General features: G+C 33.7%; 2 protein-coding genes across 2 annotated transcripts; one reads left to right on the top strand and one right to left on the bottom strand.

The window, feature by feature from the left end:
- Positions 1-3,573: 3,573 nt before the first annotated feature.
- LOC107432879 (WRKY transcription factor 22) lies at positions 3,574-4,635 on the top strand (the record flags this gene model as incomplete). The annotated part of the gene is made up of 3 exons (XM_048465758.2): positions 3,574-3,664; positions 3,753-3,825; positions 3,915-4,635. Coding segments are annotated over 3 exons (702 nt in total), but the record flags the coding sequence as incomplete, so codon positions are not given.
- Positions 4,636-6,586: 1,951 nt separating this feature from the next.
- On the bottom strand, positions 6,587-10,017 carry LOC107432895 (pentatricopeptide repeat-containing protein At3g61520, mitochondrial). The gene is made up of 2 exons (XM_060812518.1): positions 7,244-10,017; positions 6,587-6,826 (listed from the first exon to the last, which is right to left on the bottom strand). The coding sequence occupies exon 1, from the start codon at positions 9,739-9,741 to the stop codon at positions 7,477-7,479; it is 2,265 nt and encodes a 754-aa protein (XP_060668501.1). The 5' UTR covers positions 9,742-10,017; the 3' UTR covers positions 6,587-6,826; positions 7,244-7,476.
- Between the last annotated feature and the right edge of the window lie 8,962 nt (positions 10,018-18,979).

Here is an 18,979-nt window from a genome sequence, read left to right as displayed (position 1 = left end):
TTGTGACCTTTTAGGATATGTTGATGGATCTCTGCCATGCCCATCCACTTCTGATGGAAAAATCAGTTCTGAATGCTGATTTCGGATTCGCCAAGATCAACTCATTCTCAATTGCTATTGTAGCCTCAGTATCACCATCACTTGTCTCCTTCATGGGCGACCGTAAAACATCCAAGTCTGCTTGGGACAAGTACAAAACGATGTATGGAACATCTTCAAGGGGTCGTCTCATTGAGTATTAGAGACTATCTTTCCCGAATCTCCAAAGGCACGAAAAGCATCATAGACTATCTGCAATTGATTCAAAGTGGTGCAGATGAGATTGCTATGCTTGATTCACCTTTCCATCATGAAGAACTGAAACCAATATTTCTAAGTGGTGTTGGTGATGATTTCAAAGAAATCTCTGCCGCTGCTGGGGCTCGAAAACTTCTCAACTATGAGGCCTTTCTCAAATGGGATATAAACAACATTGAGAATCCTGTCATTACTGCTAACGCTGCTATTCGCTCAGGATATGGTGGAAAAAATAACAACTACAATCGTCAAGGACGCACCAACAATAGTGGAAATCAATTTAAACCGGGTCCTGAATCCAATTATCATAGCAGTACCCGTCACCCCCAACTCCAAGCCTTACAAAGGCTTTTGTCAACTATGTGACCAATGACCACTTCACAAAGTATATAGGGTTATATCCCATTAAACGAAAATAAAAAAAATCTATACAAATTTTTATAAATTTTTAAAATATGGTTGAAAATATTTTTCTCAGTCTATTAAAACTCTATATACTGATAATGATGGAGAATATTTAGCTCTAAAAATTTTCTCACCTCACACACCCGAGCATAATAGCTACTTAGAACGTTGTCACCGCCACTTAGTTGAAACGGGTTACGCCTCCTTACCTCTCCATTTTTTGTCTCATGGATTTGTCACAGCTACTTATCTCATTAATAGAATGTCCACAGTTGGTCTGTCTATGTGCTCACCTTGTCAAAAATTATTTGGTTATGTTCCTAATTATCAAAAATTGCCAACTTTTGGTAGTTTATGTTATTCATGGCTCCGTCCATATAACAAGCATAAATTAGAACATGGTTCTAAACCTTGTATTTTTGTTGGACATTCAACCACTTTATTTTTCTTGGATATTCAACTACTCAAAGTGCTTATAAATGTTTTGAATCTTCCAGAAATCGAATTTTTTTCGCAGGACACATTGACTTTGTTGAGCACATTTTTCCTTATTCCTCCATGTCGTGTCAATGCATTTACCACGTCCTACTTCAGACACTTTCATCTCTTTGGTCCCAATACATTCCTCTGCCACTCAAAATCCCATATCTGTTCCACAGTCCCCATCCAATCTTTCCTTATCTAATGATTCCAATCACCTATCTTTATCTCTTCCCAATTCTAATTCCATTAATCCTCTATTTTCGTCCACCTCATCTACCAATCAATCTGCTAATTATTCTCTTTCCAATCCCAATTCAAATAATCCTTTAATTATCCTAAATCCTATTCTAATCAATCTCTTAATTCCTCTCCACTAACTGAGTTCCACTAACCGACGACCATATCTCTCATTCTTCCCAAACTATTCCTCATCAAATACCTGTTGTTGGTTTGTTTATTGATCTTTTTCAATAAAATCCTTAGTCACACATTCTCCGTAATATTTTAGTTGATCCATTGGATTGAAAGATTTATTCTCTCTATATATCCAATTGACTTATTTTATGTTTTATTATTATTATTATTGCTATTATTATTTATTAATTATTTTTGTGTATATATATATATAAATCGGGCATGAGTCACTATAGATAATACATAATTTACATATTGAGTGATTAGGATTTTGAAATATCTATAATCCCTGTTTGGTGAAAATCTGAGAGAGAAATATTAGAGAGCAGTGTGTCCATTAAGCATGCTTATATTATTCTTATATTTTGTTTTGCAGGTAGATCTGATAAATCAATTGCTGCGTTTAAAATGTTAATAATTTAATTAAATACAATTTTTGTAATTATATGTATGAAGATCTTGAAATTAGAGTGTTATAGTTTATATATAATTAATTGTTCATGTTTGATAGCACTAACAATTGGTATCGGAGCTTAGATTTCACATTTTTTAAATTGTATTTTATATTTTATGATTTGTGCATTATGATGCAATTTGTCAAAGCTATCTATATCTGCATCTGTGATCTACTGCAAATTTATATGAATCTCAAATATGATTTGGTTTTGTTCTATCATGCCGTGTTATGTCAGGTTAAAATTGTTCTATGCGAAAACTGTGAAATTTTTTGTATCGCTTGTGTTCTTTTGGGTTCCAATGTATAGTTTATTGCAAAAATTTTGGAATCAAATAATAATTTCTATACAAATTGAGATCTGGGCATCATGAACAATTATTTTTCATCTTAAATGGAATTTTTTAGTACTTCCAAATTGGGTATGAAAACCCTTTGAAATCTGGTAAAAAAAATATATATATATATATATATATAAAATAAAAGAAACCCGTGGCCAAATGTGTATTTTGCATAAAATAAAATAAAAAATAGGAAAATTTGTTTGGCACGAATTCATGACCTAGGTTATCTTAGAAATGGTTTTTGGGGTTGAATGGAGTTCCTTTTGGTTTGAAAACATGTGAAAATCTGACAAAAATATTGAAATCCATGGCAAAATAAACTTTGGGTTGGGCATCGATTTTGGTTTAAAAAAAAAAATTAAAATTGATTTGTGGAAACGGTTGCCCAAAAAAAGACAATTTAAACGCTGCTGGAATCAAAGAATTTGGTGGCCAGAATAATGAGCTTGGCTGGTCCGCAACCCGTTTGTAGTGAAACCGGATCAACCGGTGACGGATTGGAAGAAGAAGACAGGAAAAACTACCTGTCATTTGATGCAGTCTGCTGATGTCAACTAATCGGATTAAAAAAATAAAAAAACTTATTTGATTTTCTTATATATGATTTTATTTGTTTATTTATTTTTATTTTATGGAAATTTATCGCCATTTCAAATTTTAATTAAAAAAATTATTTATTTATTCAATTCATTTTGAAATTTTATGTTATTTATTTATTTAGTTAGTTATTGTTATTTTATATGAAATAATCTCCATTATCAAGTTTATTTAATTAAAATATTCAAAATTTAAATTAAATATTATTGATTTAATTATCCTTTGAAAAGTTTTATGCTATATTTGATATAATAATGAAGACTGATTAAGTATTTGTCTGTTTAAAATTTGATATCTCCAAACTATAAATTGTCAGAAGTTCTGTACCATTGGTATAATAGTGTAGAATTTTAAATACTGTCATGAAGCTAAATTTGTCCATTAAAATTGCCAATGTAATCAAAATTGAAATAATAAATGTATTTTTATGTACTTATTTATATTAAGGTTTAATTTTGTTTAATTTATTGATGTAAACTTGTAGTTGATATATTAGTTAATAGAATACTAAATATATATATATATATATATATGTCATAAAACTTAATTTCCCTATTTCATTAAATGTAACTTGTATTCTCTTCCACTCACAACAGCAACAGAAACAACGAGAGACTCAGCCTTCTAAGCAATCCCAATCCACTACCACAGCTCCACGATCAAAAAAGAGGTAAATTTCTCTTTGACTTTTCTTTTTTCTTTTTTGGGGACCATTTTCAGGAAGAACCAGCTTAAGAAAGTTTGGCAAGTTCCTGCAGAGAGTCTTTCTTCAGATACATGGACATGGCAGAAATACGGTCAAAAACCCATCAAAGGCTCTCAATATCCAAGGTGGGTTTCGAGAAATTATTCGAAAAAAAGCAAAAAATTTAAGCTTTTATATTCTTTTTGGGTTCTTAATTTGAGCTTTGTGACTACAGGGGATACTATAGGTGTAGCAGCTCAAAAGGGTGTTTGGCCCGGAAACAAGTGGAGTGGAACGGATCCGACCCGGGAATCTTCATAGTCACATACACGGCCGAAAACAACCACCCAGCTCCGACTGATCGGAACTCGCTCGCCGGCTCAACCCGTCAGAAGCCATTGAACCCTCAAACTGTCAACGGCGATGACTCCAACAACAACAACAACATGCCCACCACCAAACCCTCATCTCGGGCAACATCTATTGAGGAAGAGCTGGTTGTACCTCAGAGTATAACCACGGAGAGCAAAGAAGGGAGGGAGAATTTTTTGCTTGATGATGAGGAAGAAGACGAATTTGGGTTCTCGGATATGACTGTGAGTGACGATTTCTCTGTGGGTTTGGAAGGATTGGCCAGTCCGGTGACCGGATCGTGCTATTCGGATCACTTTCCGGGAAGCTTTTCTCTTCCTTGGGTCGCTAGAGAGAAATTTAGCGATTGGTGGAATCTTGGTTTAACAATGTTTAGAGAGAGAGAGAGAGAGAGAGTTTAGTTGAGGGTAAAAAAGAGTACTAGATTTTAGTCATTTAATTTTATTTTTTTTTGGGGGGTTTTATTTATTTTTATCTTTATTTTTTATTTTGGGTTTTGGAGTACAGTTAAACTAGTTGGTAGTGAACAAATTGTAAGAATGATTTGCTGATCCATTTACATATTTACCGTTTTCATGGTTTTACTTCGATCTGTGATTCCGATTTTGTTACCTGGTTGCATATAGAAATTGATGGGTTTTTTGGAGACAAAACAAAATATGTGGCTTCTCTGCATTCTCTTCAATGTTAATATGTGGCATGGTTCATTTTGTCGTAGTAAAATTATTGAGCTTTTTTTCTTTTTTGACCGTCACAATTCACATGTTCATGTGAAAATAACATCTCTCACAAAGTTGCAGACTTGCTTTTTTTTTTTTTTTAACCATTTTAATAAAGTCTACGTATACGCTTGTAAAAATTTAATCTGAATAGCTAGTTTACAAGAAAAATTTGTTGTGGTCATGGGGATGAAACTCTACCTCTATAGCAAGCGCTTTTTAGTTTAATTTCAATAAAATTTCATTAAAAGGAGCACACACACGCATACACACTTTTCTCTTACTCCATGCTATCATTACTTATGGAGCGAAAAAAGAGTATTCAAATATAGTAAGAGAAATTAAAGCAGCATTTTTAATACGGGGAGATTCCATGAACCAAAATTTATGACAAACTTTTTAAGAAAAATGATCAAAAAAAAAAAAAAACCAAATATTTTTTGGCTCTTGAATACATCCAATGATATAAATTATGGTCTTAACTAACTTTAATTTTCCCACCAAGGAAAAAAAAAAAAAAGTAACTATGATTTTCCACACTTTTTTTTAATATTTTTTATGCACAATTTGGAGTATATATTTAGACAAAAAGATAATGTCTAAAATATTTATCAAATATGTTTGTCCACGAAATACTTCCTTAAGGTGGAGGGGGCTGAATTTTATTGCAATTATAAATTGGATGGAATGAAAAACATAAGCCATACAAAGCATGTTTCCAATGTTTGTTTTTTTTCTTTTTTATTTTTTAAGTAAAATTTCGGTACATTTATAATCTAAATTATTATAGTTTCAATGTTAAAAGTATTTGAATTTTGAAGATAAATTCTTTTTTGATCTTTTTCACCATCACTAACGACCATTGGTCGCAACGACCAACTACTGATGGTGGTAGAATTAAAAAGGATAGAAAAATAAGACTGGCTAGAATTAAAAAAAAAAAAGAAAAAAAAAAAGAGAAAGAATATTTTGACCCTTTTAATGATTTAGAGTTAAAATAAAAGATTACGTAATAAAAGCTAATCAAATTTACACCCTTTTAATGATTTTAAGTTAAAATAAGATTAATAATTAAAAAGAATCAAAATTTACAGTATAATTATTAGTGTTTTCAAGTGTTAGATGATGCTGTCATGTCATAAATAGGAAAGGTCTTCAATTTGAGGCCCGAGCCCATAATGGTCAACAGAAAACCACATAAAAACGTGATCCCAATTCCATGCCCAATAATTTACACAAACAGGAGTACTATGCGATAGGCACAAGATACAATGGATCTAACTTCAAAATCACACCATGTATTGCTCTGAAAAATAAAATAGAAATAAAAATAAAAGTCACAAACATCTCATAGGGGATAGGGTTTGAGCCCCCCCCAAAAAAAAAAAAAAAGGGGGATAAGGTTCGAGCAAATTCCATAAAAATCCATCATCTTTTCTTCTGAGAACTCCCCAAAACATTTTCTTGTCCACGTTTCTCCAGTCTTACATGTTTTCTCATTCAGATATAAGCTACAAATATGAACTTTTTTAATGTTCGGACAACAAATAAAATTTTAAATTAAGTGTTTTGATTAAATAAAACTAACAATACATATATATATATATATATATTTGACTTTGTATATCGATTTTGTTCTTTTTCCCTGAAAAGAGCAAATATTAAGTGTCCATTTGGATCGATTTTGTAAGTGTATGAAAAATGTATTTAACTGATTCGAAGCTCTACCGGATAGAGTATGATTGTTTGGTTAAATTTTAAATAAAAGCTCTCTCTGAATTTTTCCTAAAGGAACTCAAAATTTAAGCAGGTCTCAAAAACCAACAATAAACTCACTCTTTTATTTGAATTTTTTCTTATCCTTATAAAATTAAAGAAATACAGAAATTTACCCTAAAAACAATTATATTCTTCGGTTTACAATTAAACTTGCAATACTCTTTTGAAATTATGATGAAATGTCTGTCCACAATAGCTCTAGGACAACTCGCTGTCCATTGGTAAACTAATTTGATGAGTATCCTAAATTCACAAATCCTCCACAAGGTGCTGAAGCCTGGAGAAAGATAATCGATGAGAATGACATGAAATTCAGAGTTAAAATAACCAAATTTGGTCTTCCCTATCCCCTAAACCCACTACAACCAAATTTGGTCTTCTCTATCCCCCAAACCCACTACCTTTTCCAACAAGAAAGGTAAAGAGTCTTTAGGATTCAAAACAAATATATTCTAGTTTTATTTATACAACAAGAATACTTCTAACACAAAAATGGTAAAACACCAAAGCAAGCAGCTGAAAAAACGACTGCTAAATTCATCAACTCATTTGCAGCATTACTTCAGAAGAGAAGTAAAAAAGAATGTAGTTGAAAGTTTGTAATTTAGGTTGTTGATATACAGTTCTCTCCTATTCTCAAAAAATTTATCTTGTTCACACAAAATTTAGAACCATGTAATCAGATTAGACGTACCTCCTACATCCCACTATGGATTTGCATGAATAGAAAGTCAGCATCAAAAACTGTCTCAACCATGCAAATGCATGTAAGTCGAGGATCTGCAATCACAATCTTGTATGAAGGGCAAGAAATATGCAAACTCAGAATGCAACTGTATGGCTAGAAGATGGGACCAATTTTTGCTTTCTACCAAGTATGAACATCTCATGGAGCAATGTATTTCTATGAACCCCATCTTCGTATTACTACAGCCACTCTAATGCAGTTGCAGCAGAAACTTCAAATGCTTTTGTAAATTTTTTCAACTTGTCTGTTTCACCAACCGCAGAAAGCCATTCAGTAAGAATTTCAATTGTTATGTAATCAGGACCACAAGCATGCTCAACCATTTGATCCATAAACTTAAATGCTTTATCTAATAAATTCTTTTCCCGAAGGCCTTTGAACATAGCATTGTATGTGGTGGTATCCAGCTTCACACCCTTAACTCTCATTTCATCCATCAGAGAAACTGCAAGTTCTACTTCGCTCTTCTTGCAGAGAGAATCTATCAACATAGTGTATATTACAGTGTTTGGAGGAACCTTTGATGAAGAACTCATGTCTCTGAAAATTTTCATGGCTGTGTTAATATTGCCACTTAAGCAAAAGCCATGTATCAGGGCTCCATGAGTGACAACAGTGGGGACAAGACCATCACTTATCATTTTCCTCAACAATTTATAAGCAGTTTCCAAATTCCCAGTTTTGCTTGAGTGGGATATCAAGGTATTGTATGTGACAACATCTGGTTTAATTCCCTCATCTTCCATTTCCTTAAGCATCGCATAAGCTTTCTCCAGCTTGTTCTTCTTGCAAAAACCATTAATCAGGGTATTATAAGAAATGGCATCTATACAGAACCCAGCCTCTTTCAACTTTGAAACCACAAGGCTAGCATCATCCAACCTTCCTGCTAGGCAAAGACCAGATATCAAGCAGCAGTAAGCCTTAGCATCGGTGGTGCATCCATCACTTAACATCTGATCAAACAATTGCATTGCCTTGTTAATATTATTGACGTTACAAAAGGCAGAGATTAAGTTTTTGTAGGTGAACGCGTCGGCTTTCAGACCATCCTTTTGCGCTTCATTAAAGAACTCAACTGCACTACTAACGCTTCCATGCTTGCACATACCATCAACCAATGTACCGAGAGTAATTACACCTGGTGGCACTTTTTCCTTCTTCATTTCATCAAAAAGCTCACGAGCCCTCTCAATCTCCCCAACTTTGTTAAACCCATCAATTAAACAATTGTAGGTAACAGCATTGGGTGCACATCCATTTTCCGATCTCATCCGTTTCATCAACTGCAGTCCTTCTTCTTGCCTCCCCACTTTACAGAGTCCATCAATCAAAGTGTTATAAATGATAACGTTACGTTCAACTGAAAACTTATCATTATCTCCTCCTCCCTTCATTTTTTCAAACACCTCTAATGCCTCGTCAACTCTCCTAGATTTGCATAAATAATTAATAACAATGCCGAAAGTAACAACATCAGGCTGAATATCCCTTTCTTTCATTTCTTCCATAAGTAAATTCATTCTTTTAAAATCATGTTTTCTTCCCAAACCTGTCAAAAGAGCATTGCAGGAATCAGCCACCACAAGACCGCCCGACTTCATCACATTATCTAAAACATCCCAAGCACGATCAGTCTTCCCGTTCCTACACAACTTTAAGATCAACCGCGTAAGCTCTATTTTACCAGGAAACACGCCGTGCTTGCCAAATTTGAACACCAACCCAACAATTTCCTCATCACTGACGTGCCTCCCTGGTCGCTCTCGCTTCAACAATTTCGCGAACACGACATTACCCGTAGCATCATTCGGCGGGAATTCTGCATTTGGTTCGAGCATTTCATCGAGCACCTGGATCGCATCATCGACACGCCCATATCTCAACAGCTCACCAATCAGCAGAGTTCGAACAGGCGTGTTTTTAGAAGAAGGGTCGAGTTCGTAATACACTAGAAGCGACTCGTCCACCATTCCAGCCCTGCCAAAACACCGGATGAGAAGACTGGCGGCATTGATGGTTAGCGCAATGCCGCGCTCTCTTGACGCCTTGTAGAGCTCAAGAAGCTTACTTTGCGAAGTGGGTTCTCGGCTAGCAACATACAGAACCGCCTGGAACGTTAAAGAGAGCGAGATTTTATCTGGGGTTGGCGAATTCGATTGTAGGTAGTCCAAAAACTGGAGGGCTTTAGACGAGGAGTCCAAGCGAGAAGCGATACGGAAGAGTCGGGTAGGAGAGGGAGTGGCGGAGTTGGAGAAGAGTAGTTGAACCACTTGAGCTATGAATTTTTCTTCGTCGTCGTTGTTCAGTTTCTGCAGAGGGTTGTTGGGTTCGGTGGATAGGTGGCGGAGGAGTAAATGAGAATGGGTTTTTGGGATATTGGGTTTAAGGAATCGGAGAAGAGGTTTTGATTGCTCTGCTTTTGCTGCAAATCTCGCTGCCATTGTTATTTTCAGAGCAAGAAATTGATTTTTTTGTTAATTGTTTCAACGTTCTAAGCAGGAATCATTCAGCAAATAAAAGAAAGTGATTTTTTGTTATACCATTTCGAGAGCTCTGTACAGAAACTCATCTAATCATTCCGCAAATAAAAGAAGAGGGTATACTGGTCTCTCAACATTCTGATGATCATAAAAACCAGCGGTCATGGTGATGGAGCTCATTATTATTGTTTTTTTTTTTTTTTTTTTTTTTTTTAATTTTTCTGAGGTTTCTTTCAACTTGTGGCTCAATTGCATTAAAATTAGCAGTATGGTTAGTATGCTAGAGCAACCGTGTGCATAGTTTGTATTTTGGCATCCAAACAAAATCCATTTTTCTGGCTTCTAAATATGAGTTATTTTGTTCATTTATTTATTTATTTTTTTTTCTTTAAGAACAAACCTGTAATAAAACCCGATGCATATGGAAAGGGTACATCATGCAGCACCAGAGTGCAAAATTAACAACTAGGCAAACAATAAGCAAAAGAGCAAGTTAAACAAGCAAGATAGCAAAGTTGTAGGGATTATGGGCAAACAAGCAAACCATGAGCACAAAGAGCATGTCAAAAAAATCGTCCTACGTACCAATGTTGTAGGATTATTGCTAAACCATAGGCAAGAGTAATGTTTAAAATATGAATAATTTGCGTGATATGTTTTTTAAAATTTTTATTTTTTCAATAAGTCTGTAAGATATTGAGATACATAAAAAAAATTGTTAAAATTTCCATAATTTTTATCAAAATTTTCAATATTTTGGTGAAATTTTCTATCTATATATTTTTATGTGAATTATTTGGTCAAAATTTTCATGATATATATTGATATTTTCTAAATTTTAAAAGAAAATTTTGTAACATTGTAAAATATGAAAAGATTGATGAAAATATTAGAAATTATCCAATATTTAAAAATCTCATAAAAAAATTATAAAAAAAATAAAATTTGTTATTAAAATTGTAAAATATTCTTATTTAATCAATACTTTAACAATTCAACTATAAAAATTGAAAAATCTTAATCAATATTACTCTAATACCACTGGAACACTCACCGTCACATGTATATTTAGCTTCTTTTGAGCTCAATTTGAAATTTTTTTTTTTTGTATTTAATAATATTTTCAAAATTTAATAAAAATTAACATTTAATGAATATTATGCCCCAGCCAAAAATGATTTTCTGCTTCAAAAGCAAATATTATATACGACTGAAGCCCTGGTTAATCCTATGGCATGTGCTATATATTTTCGTTTTAAAAGATTTTATCAGCTACAAAAGATAGACATTCCAAATAGTTTACTGACAAGCTAAACCACCCCTTGTCTTTCTTGTGATTTGCACTTGTTCCCCTTGCTCAGCGCCTCCAGAATTATATCTTTGGTAAGCCAGGGAAATTTTGGCTATTGTACAAAGAGATTTCTATAATATTTTTCTTTTCAATTTAATATCTTCAAAATAAAAGATCATGAAAATATTTCTATCCGTGAAACTGTTTTGTAGATATCATCATGCAAGATTCAAGAAGGAAATCTTTTTTGGTGTTTTATTCAACTAGAAAAGGAGCACGGGAAGCAGCAAAGCGGCTCTCTCATGTTGCAATGACCTTCTGTCATTGAAATATCCATTCATCAAAGAGAGAAAACAGCAGTAAAGACTAACGGAAGCCTCACTATCATGCAGTGACAAATAAATGCAATTTATAGAGGAAAGTATTTTGCTTTCTAGAGCTGAATCTTATATATGGGAATATGGTATCTAATCGATCCTTCAATTTTTATTTTGTACTTAATAAAATAAATTCAAACAATGGTAGACTTTGTTTCAAAGATCGCATGCAATCTCGTTTAAAGTCTTTTTTCTTAAGGGTGATATGCAAATTCTGTTCACAGCAAAATTGAATTCATTTTTATTTTATTCTATTTCATGATTCCTTGTTCATTTATATGAGATTCTCTTGAATGGAACTAAAAAAGTGGAATCCCGGTGTATGTATGTATATATAATTGTTAAATTCCATTAGCGCTGGACTTATGAATTTATTTTTGTGAAAAATTACCTATTTATAAATTAGTTTTGTTTCTCTGTCTATTTCCTTTAGATTGCTCTCACGTGTGACGGAGCACTTAATGATAAGGAAAAATCTTGTATAATATCCTAATTACATATTGTATATTCTTTTTACGTTTTATGTTCATAATTATACCATGCATGTAAAAGTGTGAACTGTATTACTTTTACCTTGTGAAACTTTTTAACTAGTGTATATATTCTTTATGAAATCAGTGCACAAGTAGTGTGCCTTACAACCGTTAAATTATATTCTAAACGAAAAGCATCACAGACTACATGCATTTGATTCAAAGTCGTGCAGATGAGATTGCTATGCTCGATTCACCTCTTCATCATGAAGAACTGACACTAATAATTCTAAAATAATTCAACATCTAATTTCTTCCAATATTGTTTCTTCAAATTCCGTTCAAAATTCTGCTTCCATTTCATGTGTCTTCTCTCACCAGTTCCTCTCTTCTCGAATTAATTTTTTGTGATGTTTGGAGTGCACCCATCTAATCAATTGATGGATGTTATTTTTGTTGACCACTTCACAAAGTACATATGGTTATATCCCATCAAACGAAAATCAAAAGTCTATACAATTTTTATAAATTTTAAAACCCAGTTCTAAACCTTGTATTTTTCTTGGATATTCAACCACTCAAAGTGGGTATACGTGTTTTGAATCTTCCAGAAATCGAATTTTTGTGTCAGAACATGTTGACTTTGTTGAGCACATTTTTTCTTATTCCTCCATGTCGTGTCAATGCATTTACCACTTCCCACTTCTGACACTTTCATCTATTTGGTCCCACTACATTCCTCTGCCACTCAAAAACCCATATCTGTTCCACTATCCTCATCCAATCTTTCCTTATCTAATTATTCCAATCACCTATTTTTATCTCTTCCCAATTCTAATTCGATTAATCCTTTATTTTCGTTCACCTCATCCACCAATCAATCTCCTAATTATTCTCTTTCCAATCCCAATTCAACTAATACTTTAATTCCGCCTAACTCCTGTTCTAATCAATCTCTTAATTCCTCTCCACTGAGGACCATATCTCCATTCTTCCCAAACTACTCCTCATCAAATATCTTCTTCCCATATATCACCCGATACTAATCCTTCCAATACAGATCCACACGTTTCTCATTCTCTCTCCATGCGTGAGTTGGCCTCTTTGTCCAAGCCATCCTTACACGTTGATGATGCTCCCCCAAAGATCTCTAACCCTGAAAACTCTCACCCTATGGTCACTCGGGGCTAAAGATATTATTGTCAAACCCAATCCAAAATATTCCCTTACCGCCTTGTTTCGTAATGGCGCCTAGGAATTAATCTCCCTCCTCATCCATCATATAATCTTGTTGGTTGTAAATTGGTATTTCATATCAAACCAAATCCCAATGGTTCCATTCAGAGATATAAAGCACGACTCGTAGCTAAAGACTTTCATCAACAGCCTAACCTGGCATTGATTATCAGGAAACATTTAGCCCTGTCATCAAACCAACCACCATTTGACTTATTTAAGTGTTGCTCTGGCACGTGGTTGGTCTCTTAGACAATTGGACGTTAACGACACATTTTCTTCAAGGTACTCTTTTTGAAGATGTCTATATGTCTCAGCTGCTTGATTTCCATGATCCTCACTTTCCTCATTATATTTACAAATTAAAAAAAGCTCTGTGTGGCTTGAAGCAAGCACCGCATGCCTAGTATAATGAACTTCGATGTATTTTGAGTTTTCAGAAGTAGTGGTTGATTACAGTTTTCATAAGATAAAAATTTGTCACTACTGTTTCTATGATGACTAAACTTGATTGCTAAGTAAACATGAAAGATAACCAAATTATTAGAAGAAACAGTCAGTAGCTAGCTCCACATTAGAGCATGTTCTGTTTTTGTTCGGGGAGATTTTCTTGGGGTCTCAAATGTTACAGTATTGAGGCTGAGGTGGTTTATGTCTTCTGCAGCGCAACAATTTTCCTGTCAAACCTTCCACAAGGAAAGCCGATTGTTAAGGCTGATCTTGTTTTCGAAGAATAAAGTTAAGCCCCTTTCATGATATGTCTAGATTTTTTTGTGACTTTATAATGCATTTATTTTAAAATTTTGAATTATTATATATTTACTTCATGGTTTTGTTCATGTGGTTAGTATTGATGTAACAGCCCAGACCACCTGCATGAGATATTGTCCGTTTTGGGTCCAGCCCGTACGGTTTTGTTCTTTTGTTCTATGACCCTGTTACACTGTGGGTCTACAAAACGCATTTAAAGGGAAAGGTATCCACACCCACTTATATGGCATGCTTCGTTCCCCTTTTCAACCGATGTGGGATCTTACAATCCTCCCCCCTTGGGGCCCAACGTCCTCGCTGGCACACCGATCCGGGTACTGGCTCTGATACCACTGTAACAGCCTAGCCTAGTCAAGATATTGTCCGCTTTGGGTTCACCATTTTTCGGGTCCCGACAGGCATGCTCTCACTCAAACCCTTCTCAGAAGATCAAGGTCGGTCAGCGATGCAACCCACATGGGGATCCCGCCATTCAGCTTCCTTGCGCCTTACGGGTTTATTGGCCCCTTGTCCTCTTTGGCCCAGGGTTCACTCCCTCTCTCCCTCCTAGCCTCAAAGTTTTGTCAAAATGCGTTTTGAAGGAAGAGGTATCCCTCTCCAACCGATATGAGATGTTACAATCCTCCTCCCTTGGGGCCCAGCGTCTTCGTTGGCACATTGATCTGGGTATTGGCTCTGATACCACTGTAACGGTCCAATCCACCCGCATTAAGATATTGTCATCTTTGGCCCAGGGTTCACTCCCTCTCTCCCCTAGCCTCAAGGTTTTTTCAAAATGCATCTTGAAGGAAAAGGCATCCACAGCCTTATAAAAACCTTTTCGTATCCCTCTCCAACCGATGTGGGATGTTACAATTAAGCTCCCACCAAAATGTGACATGGTTACAGGACGATGTGATCCCAATGTGGAGTCCAAATTGAGATCCATTTGATGTGATATAAATATATGTATATATATATATATATATATTTTTTTTTTACGTTTGGGAACTACGCTGGAATTTTTTTTTTTTTTTTCAAACAACTCTGGAGTTTCAGATATCATGGCTAAGAAGATTATTCCCCTGGTATCAAAAATATTTTTTTTTTCCCTCTTTATAAATGTATTAAAAGGAAAAAAAAAAAAAAAAGCATGTTGACTATCATATTTCAAAATTTGACTAAAGAAAGGGACTATGCCAAAGATAACTGACACAAGAAAATAAATATACACAATTTAAAAAGAAAAAACTGTAGGTATATATGACAAAATTTATAACTAGACGGGGATTGCAAGTATTTGATTACTTTCTAAGGTAAACTTTACGATAAGGAATTGGGTAAAATACTATCCGAATAAATTAACATAATTTATTAATATAAGAAACAAAAAAAAAAAATTTATTCATTTATTATGGATGCAAATAAAATATAAAAAATATAATACGTCAAACAATTTTTAAATATGAATCCAATTGTTCATAAATGAAAGATAAAAAGGATGTCAAATGGAGAAAATATCCCCAACCACATATCTGACTTTCTCCAAATGTCCAAACATAAAATATCAGCTAAAAGGGAAAAAAAGAAAACATCGAAGAGAAAGCATGGTACATCATGGCACAGTGTTTGTGGGGCACTACTATAATTTCCGTTTGTCGCAGATCTTATAAATATTGGTCTATTCATGCACTTTGTCCTAAGAAAAATATATAATACCAAAAATGCAAATCCTATTAGATATGGTAGAAAAGATTGAGGATAATTCATTGTACTGCTTTATGCTAACGGTGCTTTAATTGGATGAAAGAAATCAATAATGAAAACAAAATAATTAAATAAAAAAAGGTACTGGAATTAGGTAAAAGTAACACATGCAATGAATGCTAAAGGTTGAAACTGGGAAAAGTATGAATAAATAATTGAATCAACGGTGTGTGAGACAGGAAAAAATAAAATAAAATATATATATATATATATATAAAAGGTTCTAATATTTATGTATATCCTTAATAAGGTTCTATTCTTTAATATGGATTCCTAGTCATTTAGATGTACATTATTTAACAAATAAATAGATAAAAAATTTATGCACACATATTCTTTAAAAGATAAGGTTTAAAATATTTCAGGTGCTTTTTATACCAAAATCTTATTTAACAGTATTCATTATTTATAATTAGAGGAGAATGCTATTTTGTGATTTAATACTTTTTTATAATTAAAGTGTGTAAAATATCATCAATCTGTTTTTTCAACTATAATGTTTTTTAAGTATTAAACATAATAAAACTGGTTATTTTAGTAAGATACGAAAATTTTATTTAGTCAAAATTTTTATAAAATTCTCTATTTTATTTTTTGCATTTTTTTAAGTTTATATTTTTGTGATTTCCGATTCTATTAGCAATATTTTATTTGATTTTATGTTCCACTCTTGCGTTGGAATATGTATTCTGTGTTCTCTATTGGCCAGGATAAAATCACTAATATAATTATTATGTAAAAAGGAACTTATTTACAAAACTCATATCGTAACTCATTATTGTGCTGTACAATTCATTTTGACATCTCTGAACGTATACCCTTAGGCTTTAAAGTAATGGAATATTTATGTGTGTTTTATTTTTATTTATCTGAAAAGTTAATTTAAATATATTGAAATCACATGTGTCTATTTGCTTGAAATGAAGGGACACAACTCAGATGCAATGAGAAAAAGCTTCTAAACCACATTAACAATAACAAAGATGGTGGACCTCGATTTCATATCCTCAGTGACAAATGACGTGGAAAACCGAAAAAGCGCATTCAAACTCCAGAAAGTCGACCTAAAGGTTGAAGAAAACGAATGCCATTTACATGGAAAGTCGAAGCTAACGATGACATTCACTAGGATGATACAACCTCTACAATCAATGAAACTAACAGTTTGCTGACATGGTAGGCTTTCTAATTAAGTTTCTGTACAGCATTTTCTTTGATGCACCTCAACTCAATTGCATTCTCAGTCCGTTTATTACAAATTCACTCGAACAGATTTGTCTGTTCATAAGAAGATAATCTGATTCTCTTTCATGAGAAACTAAGGTGATGATTTGATGATTCATTTATTTATATCTGGGCATTGAATTTTTCTAATGGTGACCCCATAGCACTATGCTGGATTTTATTTCTTTTATTTTTTCTTTTTTTCTTTTTTTTCCAGTTCATCTACCATAGCATGGTATATTTATCTGACTTGTGCAGAGTGGATGAGTTCTCAACGTATGCAGACTTTGATTTTTTTTTTTTTTTTCTCTCTTTTCTCTGTGCATTGCCAACTTAATAGGGACGTTTAACAGCTCCAGAGTTTTAGACATCATGACTAAGAAGATTATTCCTCAGGTAAATAAAGGAAAATTTTTTTTTTTTGTCTTCATAGATGTATTTTGAGTTTTCAGGAGTCGTGGTTGACTACAGTTTTCGTAAGATGAAAATTTGTCACTACTATTTCTATGATGAAGAATAAAGTTGAGCCCCTTTCATTATATGTCTATATTTTTTTCTGACTTTATAATGCATTTATTTTAAAATTTTGAATTATTATACATTTACTTCATAGTTCTGTTCATTCAGTTGGCATTGACCTCCCACCAAAAAGTTGTATTGACAAAGGAAATGAATTTCAACTTGAATAACAAAAAGGGAAAAATGCAGCATTCCTCTTTTGCTCCACCTCAGGAAGTACGCATTATAGAACATAATGAGGAAATTACATCTCAAACGAGCTCTGTAAGATCCAAAAGGAAAAAAGAATCTGTGTAAGCATTTTTTTATACAGGAATTTAATTCTTCAAATTTTGGATTTCAAATTGCAATGTAAGATCTGAAGATTTGAGTTAGTATCCAATTGGGTTTTCTCAGGTTCCAATTTCAATTTTCTATGAAGTTTTGTGTGAAGGTAACGCTGAAAGATAATTCTCCATTGCTTTGCTTTCATGATTGGTATTTAGATTTCATTCTCCCCTTTTTTCCCTAGCCACTTCTATTCTACCTCTAGTTATTGAAGGAGAGCTTTCTGTCAAAGTTAATGAAGATTATAGCAAAATCATGATGGAGAAAAAGCATATTTTGACAGCATATGTGAAAAGGCTAAAAACTTCACTTAGTTGCTAGCATCAAATAAAGTTCACTCTCCATCAACTGAAGCTTTGATTCTTGCAAGAAAGTGCACTCATGAGAAGCAACTTGAATCCTATAGTGAAGTAGAAATCCTGAAACAGTTGAGAGAAAATTTTCCAAGATGGTCTATGGCCAAACCATATTTAAAACCAGTTAAGAAGCAGAATAAAATGCTGACAGAATCAAGAACCATATCACAGCCAAAAATAATATATATGGTCATGTTATGGGAGATTATATATATTCTGTCTCAGGATATGGAAACCATCGAGTTTGAGAAAGATGTATATGGTAGCAGGGTAGCTTATAAAGGCGAAAACAAAGCTTATATTCTAGAAGTCCTTATCAAACATTTGGGACAAAGAATGTAACTCCTAGTGTTTCAATGGCCGATACTGATCTATCATTGATCAAAATGCTTTCTTTTGATATCTCATTGTTGAAGGATAGCAAAGGGAACTTCGACCCTTGTTGCAGCTCAATTGAGAGCATAAAAAAAGCAGCGCCATTTTCTTAGTGTATCACAAAATCAATGCTGCCATTGGCAACAGCAGGCAAAACCAGAGAAGCACTAATCATTTCTTGGGTTCGAGACCGTCTCTTTGTTTCTCTGATGGAAATTACAGAATTTCCACGGTGTATCATAGTCTTAGTATCTTGATTCATACTAAATACATGGCGGGGTATGTTGTTTTTAGATCCTCATAGTATTGCAGTTTGAAACTTCGTTGCACTTAAAAACAACACGTGGCTGGTAACCTGGCCATTTATAGTCTTAAATGTGCTTGAAAATCTTCTTGTTTCTAAGCAAATCCAATTGCCGTGGTGATCAGCATTCAACTTGCACTTCCGTTAAATAGAAAGTTATTACGGTGGACTTTACAGAGGGAAGACCAGGAAAGAGACCA

Source organism: Ziziphus jujuba, chromosome 11 (assembly GCF_031755915.1).
Source record: "Ziziphus jujuba cultivar Dongzao chromosome 11, ASM3175591v1".
Taxonomy (NCBI): Eukaryota; Viridiplantae; Streptophyta; class Magnoliopsida; order Rosales; family Rhamnaceae; genus Ziziphus; species Ziziphus jujuba.
Note: the sequence above shows the minus strand (reverse complement) of the source record. Positions and strands in the feature narration are given on the sequence as shown.

Coding starts and splice junctions, on each gene's coding strand:
- LOC107432895 (XM_060812518.1), bottom strand. CDS start 9,741: ATGGCAGCGAGATTTGCAGCAAAAGCAGAGCAATCAAAACCTCTTCTC.